General features: G+C 48.3%; 1 protein-coding gene across 1 annotated transcript; it reads right to left on the reverse strand.

The window, feature by feature from the left end:
- Nucleotides 1-466: 466 nt before the first annotated feature.
- Nucleotides 467-9,059, reverse strand: LOC133340920 (membrane progestin receptor beta-like). The gene is given in 8 exon segments (XM_061549415.1): nucleotides 467-1,119; nucleotides 2,596-2,604; nucleotides 2,606-2,794; nucleotides 3,413-3,520; nucleotides 4,033-4,779; nucleotides 5,389-5,566; nucleotides 8,057-8,116; nucleotides 8,795-9,059. Coding segments are annotated over 5 exon segments (1,077 nt in total). The 5' UTR covers nucleotides 4,696-4,779; nucleotides 5,389-5,566; nucleotides 8,057-8,116; nucleotides 8,795-9,059; the 3' UTR covers nucleotides 467-1,011.
- Nucleotides 9,060-18,690: the final 9,631 nt, after the last annotated feature.

Raw genomic sequence — 18,690 nt, forward strand, 5'->3', positions numbered from 1 at the left:
ACGTAAACAAAATAAGCTGTAAATTTGGCTAAAGTTTGGTCTTCATGGAAATAACGGGAACTCGCCCAGTCTTGAAGACACAATGTACAACACATACACAATACACTAATACAGACTTACCCAGCACATTCTTACCATATTTCTTTTTGTTGTCCTTCAACGTGCATTATCACGGTTGACTACGTACGGTGCGAAAGAAGTTCAACATGATAATTGGTTCTTTACCCTTCTATCTGGCAACAAAACTGACACCTTTTTACAAGGAGTCATGTTTGCATAGACCGCAATACCTGCAGTCATAATACAAACAAAAGAACATAACTCTGATAATGTGCACTGTCCTTGAAGTTGATTGGTCCACACTTCAAGGACAGTGCACATTATCAGAGTTATGTTCTTTTGTTTGTATTATGACTGCAGGTATTGCGGTCTATGCAAACATGACTCCTTGTAAAAAGGTGTCAGTTTTGTTGCCAGATAGAAGGGTAAAGAACCAATTATCATATTTTTACTGGCAAATGAGGTTCCCAAAGTTCAACATGCATACATTCTCGAGATACACCCGCTGAGTGTTTGTCAATTACTCTCTCGTGTCACAGAGACAAGAACCCATGCATGTTGCATGAGGTGCAAACCTCCACTCATTGAAAGAACATGCACGCACTCACCAATGTACTGCGCGCTTACTAAGGTGTTATACATAAGGTTACGATTTTGGCATTGTAATGTTTAGCAGAATTTACGTTCGAGGTGCAAAATAAAAATGACAGAAATTTCACAAAATCCTGTGGGCTTTATATTCAAATTCACAATATCCGTGACCACCATGAACTACGTGCCAAAATCGCAGCCCTAGCTGTATATATTCTCACCTATTAACCCCCTCACATACGCACTTGTAACTGCACATGCCCCGCAGAGCATCGTGGGGGCAAGTACCTTCATGGCCTGATCGTGCAAATCTTAAGCTGTTGAAACATCTGTGAGCCTCAGGACAAGACAGCAAGCTCCCTACTTGTCCTTATTGGCGAGCTGCTTCCTCATCTGTAAAGTGCACAGTGCAGCAGTGGCTACGCTGAGTCCAGCCAGCGCTCCAAAGGACATCAGAGCCCACCTCACCTGGGGAATGAGGAAAACACCAACTCTCAACGGTTAATTATAATGTCCCTGTTGTTGTGATACGAGACAATGGTGCATGATATGGCAGGTGCTTCAAAAGATGCTTTATTGAAACGTGGGAGCCCTTCAGTGTGTGTGTTGGTTTTTTTGGGAGGGGGCTAGAATGATGTCATTGCCCGAGGTCAATACCAGTAAATATTGAAGCACAGGCTCTGTAAGATTCTACATTGATTCATGGGCATTGTGTAGGCAAGAAGATAGTGAAAGAAACCGATTCAACTGGTTTGAGAGAGGAATGTAATCCATCACCAGAGGTTGTATTTGTCAGTCCCAATCATATGCAAAATAGTTTTCATGAAAATAGTAAATTTCTCTTCATTGCATAATTCGCATCACCCGATAATATACAGGAATATTGATGTGTAAACGTTCCCAAATTGATGTATTTTATTTCTCCAAGTAAACCAAATCCTGAACCATTTAATACATGTTTTACGCAGCTCTACAAACTAATGGCCTGTGAAAACTAAATTGTAAAAGAATCTTGGCGAGTCAACTAATGAAGATGAATCCCTGCAGTCACGAAAGCTTTAAATCGAAAAATTTGAGTCAACTGTCATTAATGAGGTTGTTATATAGTTTATTACTTCCAGCCAATGAATGCCATTGAGCAGAGGAAGTAATGAGAATAAAAGAAAAGTGTATCAAGAGCCAGTTATTGTGTGCACAAACAGGACTGTAAAACCCTTTAAAAATACCACTTGTAAATGTCAATGTGGTGTAGATAAATTAGGTTCAGTGTCATATGAGGATATTATAAAAACGTGGTCTCCACTGCACAATACCTTCGAAGCGTTTAGTTACTTCACAACACGAAAAATATGCTTGAGAACGAAATTTGGTAATGTTTGTTGACTCTACATTACCGAATTAGCCCTTCAAAAATTAGTGCACTTTTCACAATTTTTATTCCGTGACCATTTCTGAAGGACTTATTTTAGAAATTGAGCTGTATGATACCATCTTTTCAGAAACCCAGACTTTATAGTGGCTCTAATAACTTGAGACATTTCAGACATTCAAAAAGTCAAATAAAATTAGGTTAACACATTTTGTTCTGAGTTTGCCATTAAATCTCAGAATACATCTCTGAAGTTATCGGGTTAAAATTAGTCATTATGAACGTTTTCAATTATTTAGTTATTTTTTTACAAGGTTCATGGTGATTTAAAATACAAGTTTCATCAATAGTTGTTGTACAGATGCTTTCGCCATATCAGCTAAAAAATGTCTGTGGGGACCTGAACGTTGTGCTTAAACGTAATTTGTGTTTCTTTCCGTTTTTAAAGAAGATCCGAGATGATCAGGTGTGGGACTTATTTATATATTGGTTCAGTTGACACACAGTGATCAATTAACCATTATGAATTGTTTTTGTACAAGATGCATGATAATGAAAATAAATCTAAATCTCACCTCAACGTCAGGAGTGATTCCTTCCATTGTGACGCTTTAAAAAATCCAAGTGAACAGCCTCGATCTGCGTGATCGTGCACAAGGACAGCAGCACGTGGAAGATCTGGTGGCTGTGCCCCAGCACGTTGAAGCGGCCCGGATTTAGCTGCTCTGGTAGTGGAAATGTGAAGAATACAGCCGACAGCAGAAAGAAGGCCACCTAGGGACACAAAAGACAAAGATCCCCTGCTGCGTATAGCATTCATAGCCTGCAACGCCAATTGCTGTTAGCAAGCACATATTCATTAATGTCTGTATGGTACAAGAGGAGGTGGTTTTGGCCACCAGTACCATGCCTGCCCATCTGTCTCCCTAGTGCTGATGTTTATACGCTACACCAGGTGCTCATTTAAGACTGGGTCGACTTTTGGTAGGCTCAGGCTGGTCCGGATGCATTTGCCACTGATGTTAAGCCGTGGCTGGGAATTGAACCAAGGGTTACAAGGTTCGTAGTGTAGTGTTGCGCTAACCCAGGGATCGGCAACCTGCAGCTACGGAGCCGCATGTGGTGCTTTACAGACTGTTTCGTTACGTAATGTATGTACGTATTCACATGCATTGCGGCTCTTGAAATATTTAATTTTGTACCGAATTTAAAAAAAATATTATCTTGTTATTTGGTTACTGACCCCTGCGCTAACCACCGTGCCACATCTCTACTACTCTCCACACCTTAGAATACACACACACAATGACGGTGATGATGATAATCTGTGACGGTGATGGTGCTGATGAAGGAGAAGTGGAAGGCTCATGTGATGATGCCCTGAGCTTGCACCTGAGCTACGTGGAAGAGGAATGCTGGATCGTGGTTTGGGCTTGATGTGACGAGACGGTAAGCGATGGGCGAGATGACCACCACATACGCCATAGCACACGGTAGCACCTGCGCACACCATAGAGAAAAACACCATCGCCATTCTCATTCTCCATTGTTTTTAAATATCGTTATAAACACAATGTTGTTGAACAAAATAGTGTAACTATATCCATAAATATTTGTTAATGCTCTAGTACTATGGGCTCCATGACCACACTTAACATGATTAACTAATTACACGTGATTAGTTGTGGAATGATTGGCGATGGTGGTTGCAGCTATTACACTCGCTGTATATGCGAAGCTTTAATAACAATATGTAAACTGCACATCTAGGATCAAACTCCACTAACACGTAAAAGATCTCCCATGTGTTTTCGGGTTGTGCCATATGTTTTTCGGTATATTCTCTCCATGTGCTGGGAGCTTCTTCAGGAACTGAATTGAAAAGGAACTGAATTGAAAAGTTTCTGAAGTAGCTCTCCCTGCAATTGAGAGTGAAATACCATGCCAAAGAACATGCGGTACAACCCAAAAACACATCTACAGCACAATTGCAAAAACCTACAAAGAAACACCTTAAAAAGCTTGCGCCCGAGTGAGTGGGGAATTCGGAAGCACAGGTTGGCGAAGCAACACCCAGCACAGGAGAGCCACGCGAGCATCCAGGTAGTTGGCAGGTAGACATCGTCGCGGAGGAACGCAAAGCCACCGGGTCCAGCGCAGTAGAAGTAGTGTCCTACAGCACTGCCATACTGGTACAGCGCCACGCCCACGTAGTCGAGGAAGAAGAAGCCGTAGTGCGCCAACTCGGAGCGCGAATGGAAGAGGTGCGCCACCGTGCTCAGCGCCATGTAGGCTGCTCCAGAAAGTGCCAAGAGAAAGAAAGGCCACGACGCGATGTCTGCGCGGGTGGCGGCCAACTCAGGGATCTTGCCAACGCGGGCCAGCACAAGGAGCGTGCCCAAGAGATGCGTCCACACGTTGGCGATCTCGTTGTGCCGAGCAAAAAGGCTCAGTGCGTAGAAGCGCCACGGCTGGCCCGGTGGCCGGTAGCCAGACGTGATGTACTTCTCGTGGAAGACGACGGGCACTTCTCGGAAAGTGCGGCACACTGACGAGATGGTGGGAGACGAAGGTGACGAGGACAGTGGGCGGTTGGCTAGCGCTGCCAGCACGCTCGGCAGGCGAGCCAAGTTGATGTAGGCACGGCCAATCTGTTCCCCGATTACGGTGGCCATCGTGACCGAGGACTTGCTAGTTTTCCCACGGAGGAAGAGATGCCAACTCACTGTCGTTTTTTTACTTGAATCCTCGCCTCAGTTCTGAAATTGAGTGCCAACCGTTAGTGGGCAAATGTAAAAAGAAAAAGCAAGCACTGCAAATATTAACATATACGGCTTTCCTTTTAGAAGGAACATTAAGTCTACACTACTTGCCAACATCAACGCACATATAAAGTGTTTCATATATTTCATATATGTTTAGAAGTGATTACTGTTGCTGCATATGTGAGGAAAGTGAGTTTCTGACACGACTGATATTTCGATCTAATGACATGCCAGATATTCATCCAATCACACTATCATTGGTTTGCGCTTACCCATTAGTGGTCCTTTTCAATTCCTCTGTTTTAAGTTGATAAAATATAAATGGAAAATGCTTCGTCAGCTTTCACGTAGGGTTAGACAATAGGATTAGGGTTAGGATTTCGGGTTAAGCGTTTCAGGTTAGGGAAAATATTACCCAACAATGCTTTTCTGCCCACGAATATGCAGGGATGGTCGTCTCGGCCTAACATTTTACATCTTTCCTTCATATCTCATGGCCGGGAATCTAACTCAGCTCACCAGGCACACGTAGTTTTGCAATAATCTGAAATAATGCATTAAAACATACAAGTGGAGGTACATTGTGATATGATAAACGCTTACCTTTCTGAGTTGTGAAGCTATGTAGGCAAGAGTTCCTCTGCAATTAGTAAACATGCAGGTGACCAGAGTCCATCGGTGTTGCCAACACAGAGGGCCCATCAGCGGGTTGCCGGGGAGATACCATTACTTCTGAAAGTGGCCACACCCTGAGAAAACCGGCTTCATGGCACTCCAGCAACTGCGTTTAAACACAGATAAATAATCACACCCAGCAACGCAATAAACAATAGACAGCAAATGCCACATCAGTTTAGTTTAAGACACCTGCTTTAAAAATATATAATGGCAAAGAAGTATACATAAACACTCCACGATCTGGATTGTGTGGCAAGGCCCTCTTCCAGCAGTAGATTGACAAATCATGTTAGGTATATATCAGTTGTTAATAGCCTGATACATGCAACATTCATAGGACCCGATTCTTGTGTTGATGGAAATAGATTTTTTTATGATTTCGGGCATAAAAAAGGTGAAATTAAGACTCATAAGTGTAGGAACGATGTGTTTTTGGGGCCATGCTATCAGCATAAATAAGCTGATGACCCATGACGTCCATGGCTTTACCTGACATATGAGGAAATGCCTTGGGCCAAATTACCTGGAATGCACCCCATCTTGTCACAAGCAAATACAGTATAAGAAAAAAACTGTTCCACGTCTCTAAATATAAATAAATAACCCCATATTTTTTGTCCATCAGCCTAATAGTTTCCCAGACCAATATTATCAAGCAGCATTCGTTAAAGTAAACTCTACACTGCTTTAAATATTCTAGGTATACTGTAAAAAAAAACCTGAGATTCGCGGATGACAAATTTGGTTGATTGGAAGAAAGCTGCGTAGTACTGATGGAAAGTGTTCATATGCTGAATAAATTAGGAAAGGATGCAGGAATTAGGATTAATGTGGAAAAGACGATGGTGTTTGGAAGGGAGGCGATTGAGAAGGAAGTAATACTAGAAGGCAGCAAATTTATGAATGTAAAGGAATTTGTATACTTGAGAAGTCTACTGACATGGGTCAATGACTGAACGGAAGACATATGAGCGAGGATCCCAACGGCAAAAGGAGTAATGGCAGTACTCAATAACAGAGAGAGAAACAAGCAAATCAGCTACAAGATCAAAGTGAAGATCTTCAGAACATACGTATTCAGTACAGCTTTGTATGCCTGCGAGACTTGGACATTGAAAAAGACTAATAGAGATATATTGGCAATAGAAATATATTGCTATAGGATACTGCATCTAAACTAGACCCACAGAGTGAACAACGTAGAAGTAATAAAAAGGTTACACACAGAAGACAACCTGATGTAGGCAGTGATGAGAAGGAAAGTGGCACTATTTGACACATTTAAGACGGACAACATGAAAATTAAAAGTATGTTGTTCATAAAAATGGAAGGAACCGTAAAAAGAGAAATACATAACAGACAATGGCTTGACAACGACGTAAATAAATTGGTGCCAGAAAGATGTGGCACGACTTGAGAATAATGGCACAAGACAGTGGAGAGTGGAAAGAAATTACGAAATGTACAGTGGGCACCTAAGGGCTATCTGCCCCATGTGTCGTGATGATACTGTAATAATCGCAGGCAGACTTGGTAAATGTTGCTGTATCACCAGATGATATTGCTCAGAGAACTCCATACAAAGTATATGCAAGAAAGGTTGACACAGATACCCTGTATCGGAAGAAGCGTGTACGTTCTAACACCTTTGTACACGTGTTGCCTCCGGGTTATCAGATCTCACCCCAACCACCAAAAAAACATACAATTGAATTACTCCAATTGAGTACAATGCTGTACTCAATTTGGATTACACACAGCAGCATCTCCCCCGCCTGGAAAACTTGGCAGGACCCTCTTGAAAGAGACTCGAGATTCAGTGAGACTTTCCAAGTTAACAAGCGTAAAGATTGTAATAATGCGTCTCTTTTCTCATCGTACATATGGGCACGACGACGTCAAGTGATGGGGAAGGAAGCGAAGCGGCCCTGGACGGGTGCTTTGTATGGACTAGAACCATCATCGTTCAACAAAGCGGATGTTAAATCGACTGCTGCAGGGGGCCTCCATGCAGGAAGCTGAGCCGCAGTGCAGCAGAATCCATTGTCCTGTCTTTGTATGGTGCCAAGTCCACTCTTGTCACCAGAAAAGAAAGAACGACCTTGCCTAGTGAAGCGCTGTACGCCAAAGAGGGCCCCCACGACCTTCATTGGGGAGGACAGGGAGGGGTCCTCATCCAGAGATGATGAATTGACAAAAGTTCTGTCTCGTACAAAAAAAACAAACGCTGCTTTACAAACAAGGACACACGTTATCGCCCAGCACCTACGCATTTTGGCCTTCTTATTTCGAAGTCTAGCTTGGTAAATTGCATGTATCTACCCGAGCCATGATTAATAACAACACCCCACTCAATTACATGGGTTGGTGTGGCCAGCACCACGCACCGGCCCGCCTTTGTCTCCCCCTATATGCCGATTGCTTACACACCGCACGGGGGGTACTATGAATTTCAAGGCCAAGTCCACAGATAAATCGACACTGCTTTGGGTGCGCTAACCACTGCGCCACCGCTCCCCGCACGCGGCACGCTTCACGGAATCCTAAACCTGTCAATCACTCATCAGTTAGCCAATCTTATTAATTACATACCTTTATTGGTCAACACCTCCCCCCCCTCCTCCGTGTCCCTTATACATCTCAACGTGCATCCTGCATCACAAGGGGTGAAACACACAACACAAGACGCAATTTTACATTATTTTGTGCCCGCATTGAAATGATTGCAAAAACTAAATTTGCATGTACAAGACTACGGGGGGTTAGACCGTACGGGTTCTTCACGGTATGCGAACTCATTAGCAGTGCAGTATCCGTCAACTCACTGACATCGATGTCCGAATCGATGACCGGCGTGGTGAAGTATGGTCAAACCCCCCCCCCAGCACCACCACCATCACCACCGCTCATGACCGACGCAGCGTGCGGAGGCCCTCATCCAGCAATGGGTCGACAAGAAGAATAATACATTATTACTCGCACAAGTATATCTGTGTGACATTACAAGCGCATGCAACGCTACAACAGTAACCAATGTAACCAATGTTTACTATACAGTACAGCTTACAAGAGCGTGGTCCACATGTCTTGTGACCCCCCCCCCCCCCCACAATGAATTGACGCCCCTAAAAATTTCCACCCCTCTTCTTATTAATAATACATATTTTAAATAAACCCTACTTTAAAAAAAGAAATATATTAAGTTTAACGGGGGGGGGGGGGGGTCACAAGACATCTGGACCAGCCCGTGTACAGTACGGAATTACCGCAGTGCCCGTGCGGACTTTAAACCCCGCATCTCATTCTACGGCTTATTTACACAACGTTCACCTTTTAACAAGAGCACACTCGTCGTCCGGCTGGTACACCACGCAACGAAAGAGAGAGTTGTGTGTTGTGTTGTGTGTGAGAGTGTGTAATGATATTTATAAACCAAAGCGAACATTTACACGCTTGGGTTGCGGGCTGTGACCGTGCGGCTTCTCCATGCAGTGGCGTCAAACAACTCCCACTTTGTTCTTCCGTTGGTTCTTTCGGTAAAGTCACGTAGAAGGGAAATAATAAAATAATAAAAAATAAAACGTAATAAAATACAATTATTTTTGTGAGAATTGTATTTTATTATGTTTTTATTTTTTATTATTATTAAAAAATAAAACATAATAAAATATATTTCTCACAAAGAGAATTGTATTTTATTATGTTTTATTTTTTATTAATTAAAATAAAACATAATAAAATTAAATTTTCTTTGTGAGAATTAATAAAAATAAAACATAATAAAAAATATTTTTATTCATAAAAATAAAACATAAAAAACAATTATCTTTGTGATAATTGTATTTTATTCAGTTTTATTATTATTTTATTATTTTGTCTTCTACGTGACTTTACCGAAAGAACCAAGAAGATGAATCCCTGCAGTCACGAAAGCTTTAAATCAAAAAAGAAGCTCCGACTTTGTAACATCACCCCACACACAAATTACTTAACAAAACACCGCCGCCGTCACGCAAACGCCACTTGAGTTGTCAATTTCTAAAATGTCTAAAACTCTTGTCCCTCGCTGTCAAACACAAAAAAGATAAATCACGAAGGCGATGGTTATTTTATAACGAAGCTACTCTGGATTAACGCCATCCCACAGCTTAGTTACGCAACGGAGTGGTGGCCTTGCTATTCACCACCCACCCCACACATTTAAGATAATGCTGCAGTACAAACTTTGGAGTGAAATTTCTTGTTGTTGTTGTCACATATTACAACAACTTCCATCCTCGTTACCGTTTCGTTCACCGGCCGGCGAACGCCGCCTCTGCGTTGTCGATGTTGTCAAAGGGCAGTGAAGTTTGTCGGGGAGACGGTGTCGCTTGGCATCTTTTTAATGATTCAGATCACAATCACACCAACAGAGGTCGTCGTCTCTTCAAATTTTTTTATTGTGCTGCCTACGGATCAAGATGAGGTCTCGTCGCCCAAAAACCCCCAATCACCCAATGCTCGGCTCTGTGCTTCCAATCATTTCCAACAAACTCGCTTTGTATTATTTGGTTCTTTCGGTAAAGTCACGTAGGTATAAAATAAAATTAAACAGATCACGACGTTTCGGGCGCAAAACAAGCATCCGTCATCAGGTGGACGCTTGTGTTGTGCCGTGATCTATTTGATTTGATTTTCTACCTAAGTGACTTTACCGAAAGAATCAAAATTTAAACTCGCTTTAGTTGTCACAGCTGAAAAGGAAGCTTCTATTCGCCAAAGCTGTTATTTAACAAGAGAAATGCAAATGAAAAGACGACGGTCCAGGTTATTTCTAGTCCAATGATTATAGGCACGTAATATTCAAAATAAATGTTTTTTTTGGGGTTAGATCGCGTGTGCCGTAGCCATCAACAACCAGTAAAGTTTGTCACGTGAACAAGAAAACTCGCCAAATAGTTAATACTTTAGCCCACCAGTGTGTTTGAGAGTAAATTCACAACATTTACAATTTTAGTACACAAATTACAATTTGAGTACTTAAATTGTAATTGGCATGTTTTTTGATTACGTGGCAAACCTTACTGGCTGTGTCGGGTGGTAGACGGTTACGACACAAACACACCTGTCATCCCTTTGTCAGTGCCTACCTTATTACAGACCAATTCAGACTTTATTGGTCACCCCGTGCCCCTTATAAATCGCAATGTTAATTCTACAAAGTCCTATCACAAGGGGGAAACACAAACAGACAAAAAAAATGTGTCCGTATTGAAACGGCTGTACACCTATGGGCCTGAAAACTAACACATTCCTGCGGAGGGAGCTGGTAGAAACGATGGGTTGCTAGGTCAATGGCCAGGGTCAACGGCGGCGTGGTGTATTCCGCAAATATGGCCAACTGTGAGGGCCACATGGCCTCCCAGCATTGAACCACTTCTTGGACCACATCAATTCCAGACACCCATCCATCAGATTCACCATGGAAGTGGAGAAAGATGGCAAACTACCATTCTTATATATTCTGTTTGAGAGGAGACCTGACGGATCCTTGGGACATTCTGTCTACAGGAAAGCCACCCACACAGATTCCTACTTGAAACCTGATTCCCACCACCACCCATCTCAAAATAATTCTCTCATCAAAACGCTATACCACAGAGCTCATGGCATTTCTGACCAACACCACCTGGCCAGTGATTTAAGACATGTACATCGGGCACTCAGGATGAATGGATACTCTGACCGCACCATCCGCCAAGCTGTTTCTCCCACCATACAGAAACAGCCACTTGAAACTCAGATCAAAACTATCACGTTGCCATACATAGCAGGCGTGACCAAAAAGATCTCCAAAATTCTAAACAAACATAAGATCCAAGTCCGATTCAGTACAGTACATAAAATCCGTGATCTAATTCCATCTGTGAAAGATGTCATTCCTGACTTACAATAGCCTGGAGTCTACAAACTGAGTTGCAGCTGTGGTGATTGTTACATTGGAGAAACGAAACGTCATATCTCTGATCGTGTCCGCGAGCACAAGTCAGATATGAAACACGGCAAAACTGATTCTTCCGCCGTTGCCGATCATTGCTACAACGCTGTGGGCTCTCATGAGATTGTCTTTTCCGAGACCAAGGTACTCTGCAAACCTCCTGGCTACCATCAAAGGTTTGTACACAAAGCCATCCAAATATACAAACACAGACATAATTTCAACCGTGATGATGGGTACAAACTGAGTAATCATTGGAAAGATGTTATTAACCATGTGTAGGGGTGTTAAAGAGAGGGCCCGTTATGCATGGCAGCCTATGGAAAACAAACACAGTGGGCGGGGCTACGTAAGTGCACGAGGAGGTGCCCTCTACGACGTCCGAGCCAGACACCCTGGGGGGGGCTGGTTCGAACGTTATGATCCCCCGGGGCCCCACCCCTTAGGGAGGGGTTGGGTATAAAAGGGGATGTTTCAAAGGGCTCGGGAGTTATGTTTTAAGCTAAAGGAAGAAGACTGAAGACGTCTTAGATAGAGCCCTGGACTCCCCTAGTTCGATGTCCTTTTCAGGGCCGGACAGGACTGAGCCAGCGGCGTGGTCCCGAAAGCCAGAGCCGGTGCTCTTGTAAGAGCTGGTCTGGAACTCCGGGTACCGGGCCCGACTTACCAGTGTCGGGCCAGATAGCCTCCCCTAGCCCATTAGTGGAGGACTCGGGGCTAGGACAGAGTTAGCTAGGGGTGTATCCCGAGTTATACGGGTGAGGGGGCCGATACCCCCTCGAGTGTTATATGCCCACTGTCGTATTGTGAAATAAATATACGTGTGCCTCAACCTCGGTGTCAAGCGTCCTCACCGGTACTTCAACTGGAGTCAGAAGTAATACGAACATGGACACGCGGAAAACAGCTCGGGCCAAAGTACCGCAGGAGGAAGACACTGCCGAGATCGTCGAGCCCGAGACGGCTCCACAAGACATGGTGCAGCCGGGGCCTGACGCCTTCTTACCGGGGCATCGAAATGAAGAGGGGCCGCAGCCAGACGCGTTACGGCTGGCTCACGGGAGGCTGGCGGAGCTGCTGTATGCCGCTGCCGCCACGCTGGAGACCATCACGCGATTGGGGGCCGGTGATCCACCACGGGGCGAGGCGAGCCAACGACCAGGGCGCCTTCCCGCCATTTCGGAACAGTCGGAATTTGAATTTCCCGCCATCGACGCTACAGCTGTTCAGGGCGTGGCCAGCCTGAACATCCGCTCCGACATCGGCATCGCTGGAGCTGCAGCGTCATCACCGCCGGAGGGTGCGTCATCACAACCGCGACAGGCGATCCCATCGGCCGTTCGCACCGATGCACAGCCGAGTGGTGGTGACAACAACCTGCAGGAGTCTACAACAACCGCTGCGCTACATCAGAGACTGCCCCCGCTGAAGGAGTTCATCGGCGCGGAGGGAGACTGGGCCGGCTTTCGACGACGTTTCCTCGCCCATCAGGAAATGGCAAAATGGTCGGATGAGGAGGCTCTCTGCGTGCTGCCGGCGCTCCTCGACGGCGACGCGCTCGCCGCCCTCACATCGGCGCCGAGGGAGAAGCGGTCTACGCTTCCGATGGCGCTACAGCTGCTGGGCGGGGTCTATGGACCATCGGCTGAATGCCGACAGCAATTTTACGATCGCAGGCGGGGTGAAAAGGAGTCGCCCCTAGCATACCGGACGAGCCTCCTGGCGATGGCTAAGTCGGCCTTCCCTCGTATGGACGACGACGGCGTGGACGCAATGGTCACGGAGAAAATCCTCCTCCTGGCAGACGACCTTGACATCGCGGTCGTCGCACAGGAGGACGCGGAGATGACATCGCTCCAGGCGGCGCGGCTCCTCCACGCCAACCTCCTGTCACTGCGGCGGAAAGCCAGCAGGGCATCGGCGGGGCGTGCGGTGGCTGCAGCCACCCTTCCGACGGAGGAGCTCTACGCCGTCGACCACCGACCGCAACAGGCGACAGGAGCACGGTCGGGCCGGGACGGGCCGGGCCGTTTCAACCGTCCGTCTCCTCCGACGGCGCTCCCGCGGTGTTTCAACTGCGGCGTCTGGTGCCACGTCGCCTCGGGGTGCCGCGCTCCTCGACAGCGCGGGACGACACCTCAACGGGACGACGGGCCTCATCACAAGCTCCACCATCATAACCCGGCGAGTCGCGGCACCCCACATGTTTGGCCCACGCACACGCCCGTCACGCACTCAAACACCGCAACGAGAGGGGGGCCGATATCGCGCACCATCGCACCATCACGCACCACTCCGGGTACTCATATCGAACCCGGCCAGTGGTCCGTGCTGGCCGATCGTGTGGTAGCCGCATCGTCGGGGTCGTCGGCCGTTGTGGGGCACATCGACGGGGTTGAAGTGCGCATCCTGGTCGATACGGGAGCATCGGCGACCATTATTTCGGAGTTAATTTACAATATTCTCCCTGTCCGGAGCCGTCCTTTGATGCCTGTTAACGTACCATTCTATGCGGCTAACGGGGGCTCACTTGGCATCATCGGACAAATTCGTGCCCAAATTTGTATTGGGGAAATTAAATTGTCTGGGCCGATTTTTGTTTCCTCCTCGCTGGCGGTTTCGTGCCTCCTGGGGACGGACTTCCTGGCCAAAATGCCGATTAGGATATTAATCGACCAGGGATGTATTGAGCTCCCGTCGGGCAGACGCATGGCGTTTCTGCCATCGCCAGTTACGACTCGGACGGCGTTCGCGACGGTGCCGGCATTCGTAGAGAGAACGGTGCGCGTCCCTCCGGGGGCGCAAATGTTGATTCCTTTGAAACTTCGGCGGCCCTTCGCTAAGGGTATTGGGGCCCAAGGGGTTCTGCTGGGGCCGTCTAGGGCCGGGGTTAGTGGACCTCATTTACTTCCGGCCCAGACCATAGTAAGAGGGGACGGTGAACCCTTCATCGCGGTCCTCAATGTGGGCTCGCAGACGGTGGTGGTCCCACAGGGGACCGTGCTTGCTCACGCAACGCCGGTGCCATGTGAGGAACCCGTCGCAAATCACGTCAGCGTTGTCCCTGCGCCGCGACCGCATTCGGACAGCGATGAAGGGTGGCTCGAGGCGCTTTGTGCGGGATCGACGGACCTGTCAGATTCAGAGCGTCAACAACTTAAAACACTACTGCGGGAATTTTCCGACGTTTTTAGTCGGAATAAATACGATTTGGGTTGTACTCACCTGCTGCGTCACCATATTGACACGGGTGACAGCGCGCCAATTCGCCAAAATCCGTTTCGGTTGAGTCCCGCCGAAAAGGACCATGTCAAATCGGCTGTTGATGACATGTTGGCCGCCGACATCATTTCTCCTTCCACCAGCCCTTGGGGAGCGCCGATCGTCCTGGTTAAAAAGCAGGACGGTTCGTTGCGGTTTTGCGTTGATTTCCGGTGCCTTAACAAAATTTCGGTTGCCGACGCATACCCGCTCCCTCGGATGGATGAATCGCTGGACGCCTTGGCGGGAGCGCGATTCTTTTCCACACTGGATTTACTTTCGGGATTCTGGCAGCTTCCTCTGGACAATGATTCAAAGCCTAAAACTGCTTTCCGTACACCGCACGGCCTGTTCCAATTCAACCGGTTGCCGATGGGCTTACACTCAGCGCCGGCAACTTTCCAGCGTTTGATGGAATTGGTTTTGGCTGGATTGCAATGGGAGTCGTGCCTCATTTATTTGGATGACGTTATCGTCTTTGGTAAAACTTTTGACGAACATCTCCAGAGGTTGCGGGCGGTTTTCCTAAAGATGCGGGCTGCTAATTTGAAATTCAAGCCCCAAAAATGCCATTTGTTGCGCGATTCGGTGCGTTATTTGGGGCACATCGTGGGACGCTCAGGTATTGCTACTGTAAAGTAGTAACTCGGCAGGAGACGACTTCACGGGTAGCACACTCTTTATTTTCACCAACTTGTAGTTACACGGATGACTAACACCCTACTTCGTTACACGGGTGACCAACACCCACTTAGCTACACGGGTGACGGACACCCACTCAGCTACAACTTCGTTACACGGGTGACCAACACCCACTTAGCTACACGGGTGACCAACACCCACTCAGCTACACGGGTGACCAACACCCACTCAGCTACACGGGTGACTAACACCCACTCAGCTACACGGGTGACCAACACCCACTCAGCTACACGGGTGAATAACACCCACTCAGCTACACGGGTGACCAACACCCACTCAGCTGTACTGACACGGGCTCTTACGCCCCGTAGCCTTCCGGGACACACCCAGCCGGGGTGCCCGTCTCGGCTCTGGGTACCACCGTCCCGACCCACACGGGCGTCGGACTACGGTCCCCCCAGTCTCGGCTCCGAGCCACACAGGGCCCCGGTCCCCACAAGGACGGCGGGACTAGGGGTCTCGGGCCCCTACCTCCTCCACCCCGTCTTCGGTCTTCAACTGGTTAACACTGACCACGAGTGCTCTCGCGCGTCCCCCTTTATACCCCTCCTGCGGACGTCGCTGAGAGTACCCACTTATCTGACCAATCACTGCGCACTCGCTACGATCCTCTTTTCCCAGCTTGTGTGAGCGCGCCTCACCACCGGCGCGCGCGTCCATGCCACGCCCACACCGCGTGCCCAACCCCGCGCCCCGTGATCCATCACTGCCGGCGCACGTCAATACCACCACTACACTACCGATCCCGCCAAAACGCAGTGTGTCAGCTCCTGGCCGACTCCCACCTCGGTGGGAGAGGTCAGGAGTTTCATTGGCTTCGCGTCGTATTACCGACGGTTCGTCGCTGATTTTGCGACAATTGCCAAACCCCTGCACGCTTTAACATCTAAAGGGGTTCGGTTCCACTGGGGTCAAGAGGAGGAGGCTGCTTTCTGCTCCCTTCGGGACGCCCTGGTAAAAGCCCCTCCCTTGGTTTACCCCGATTTTTCTAAGCCCTTTTTGCTCGACACCGATGCGAGCAACACGGGTATTGGGGGTGTGCTTTCCCAGGTGGTTGATGGCGTGGAACGGGTGGTCGCGTACGGTAGTCGGGTGTTGTCTCCTGCGGAGCAAAGATATTGTGTCACCCGTAGGGAACTGTTGGCAATTGTCTATTTCATCCAACAGTATCGCCCATATCTGTACGGTCGGCATTTCACCGTCCGCACAGATCATGCGGCACTACAGTATGCCCTGCGAGTTCAACAACCATCGGGACAGTTGTCTCGATGGTTGGAGATTCTCCAGGACTTTGATTTTGAAACCACCTACCGTAAGGGCGTTCGCCATACGAATGCGGACGCTCTGTCGCGCATGCCAACCACCTCCGAATGTGCATGCCTCCTGGGGTCGGGACGTTGCAGGCCTTCAGGGGACGCATCGGTTCCGGTCTTGGCAGCCACCGACGACGACGAAACATTAATTACTAATTCGATCGAACAACAGGGAAGAGATTCCCTGTTGGGGTTGCCCGTCACTGAATGGGGGCGCCTCCAGATGGAGGATACCTCCCTCCTCGGGTGGCGTCGTCGCGTCGGGGGTGCTGGGCGGGTGAAGGGTGATTCTGATGCATGGGAAATGGTGCAAGGTCTGCTGATGCATTGGGACGGGAAATCCCAGCGACATCGGCTGGTGGTCCCTTCTGGGTTGCGAGGCAAGGTGGTGTGGGCCGCGCATGAGCGCCTATTACACCTGGGGACCCAAAAGACTCTTGCCCTGCTACAACTTGATTTTTTTTGGCCTGGCATGACGAGGGATGTTGGGGATTTATTGGGATCATGCCCTCGGTGTGCGCAACGGAAACCGCCGGCGCGGGAGTCTAACCCACCCTTGCAATCGATCAAAGTGTCCAGAATAAATGAGCTTGTCGCGCTGGACATTTTGGGCCCATTTCCCGCCACCCCCAGGGGCAATAGATATTTGTTGACTGGTGTGGAGTATTTTACACGCTGGCCTATGGCCTGGCCCCTTGCCAACCAGTCGGCAGCAGCCATCGTGGAGGCCTTTGTTCAGGGATACGTCCTGGACAAAGGTGCTCCGGAGCGGCTGCTAACCGACCAGGGCAGAAATTTTCCCGGTAAATTACTCAAACAAGTCTGTGAGCTCCTAGGCACGAAGAAAATTCGTACCTCCCCGTATCACCCGCAAACTGACGGGATGGTCGAGCGCCTGCATCGCACCATTACGTCAATGATGTCACAGCAGGTCTCGGACTCACAGACCGACTGGGACCTGCATATTCAAGGGGTCTTGGCGGCATACCGGATGGCACCCCATGCAGCTACGGGATTTTCCCCCTTTTACCTCATGTACGGTCGCGAACCCGACCCGCCTGTTCGCGCCCAGCTGCAGATCCCCGAGCCGCAAGGGAAAACTAAATTGGCTGACCACGTCAAATTTAATCTGGCCAAATTAACAGAGGCGCGGGATGCTGCAATGCTAAACTCGGACCTCCGTCAAAAAGCGAATGAGCGCCTCAGGCTGGGTCGGGCGCACATGATACAGTGGAAGCCGGGGGACAAGGCATGGCTGCACTGTCCCCAAGTGCCACTGGCAACCTCCTCTAAGCTGGTGCGGCCGTGGCGGGGCCCTGTGGAGGTGGTCGAAGTTTTGCAACCACAGTGCGTGCGCATTAAATGGGGGAAGCGGCGATGGTTCGTGCACCCCTCTAGATTAAAACCCTTCGTTGCGGTACACAAACCCACTTCACACATGCGTGGCCAAACGTGTGGGGGTCGACCGACTCACTGGGTCCGTCTCCGTCGTTCTCACCTAATGCCTTGCCGGCCGTGCCACCTCCAGGTGCATCAGGACTGACGGGCTCACGCCCGACCACCCCTCCTGGGGATACCGACGTCGGATGAGGATTCACTCCGGGACGGACAATTGCCACCTGACGGTCCGCCACCCGGAGTTACCCCGTGTGAGGGGCCCGCTGCAAGGACGCGCGCAAAAATGCGCAGACTGTTATGAGGCCGGAAGATGTGTACATAGGTTGCGTTCATTGTGTGTTGTGTGGGTGGTGTGTTCCCTGCCCATTGAATGTACATACGTTGGGTTCATTGTGTGTTGTGTGGGTGGTGTGTTCCCTGCCCATTGAAATGTACATACGTTGGGTTCACCTGGTGTTGTGTGTATGGTGGGTTCCCTGCAAATTGTATATAGGTTGTTTTTTTACGGAATTCGTATTTATTCAAGGGGGGGTGCGTCGGGTTGTTTTCTCTTCTTGCTGTTGCATTTTGTTGTG

Source organism: Lethenteron reissneri, chromosome 10 (assembly GCF_015708825.2).
Source record: "Lethenteron reissneri isolate LAM-NWPU_2019-01 chromosome 10, ASM1570882v1, whole genome shotgun sequence".
In the NCBI taxonomy this organism is placed as follows: Eukaryota; Metazoa; Chordata; class Hyperoartia; order Petromyzontiformes; family Petromyzontidae; genus Lethenteron; species Lethenteron reissneri.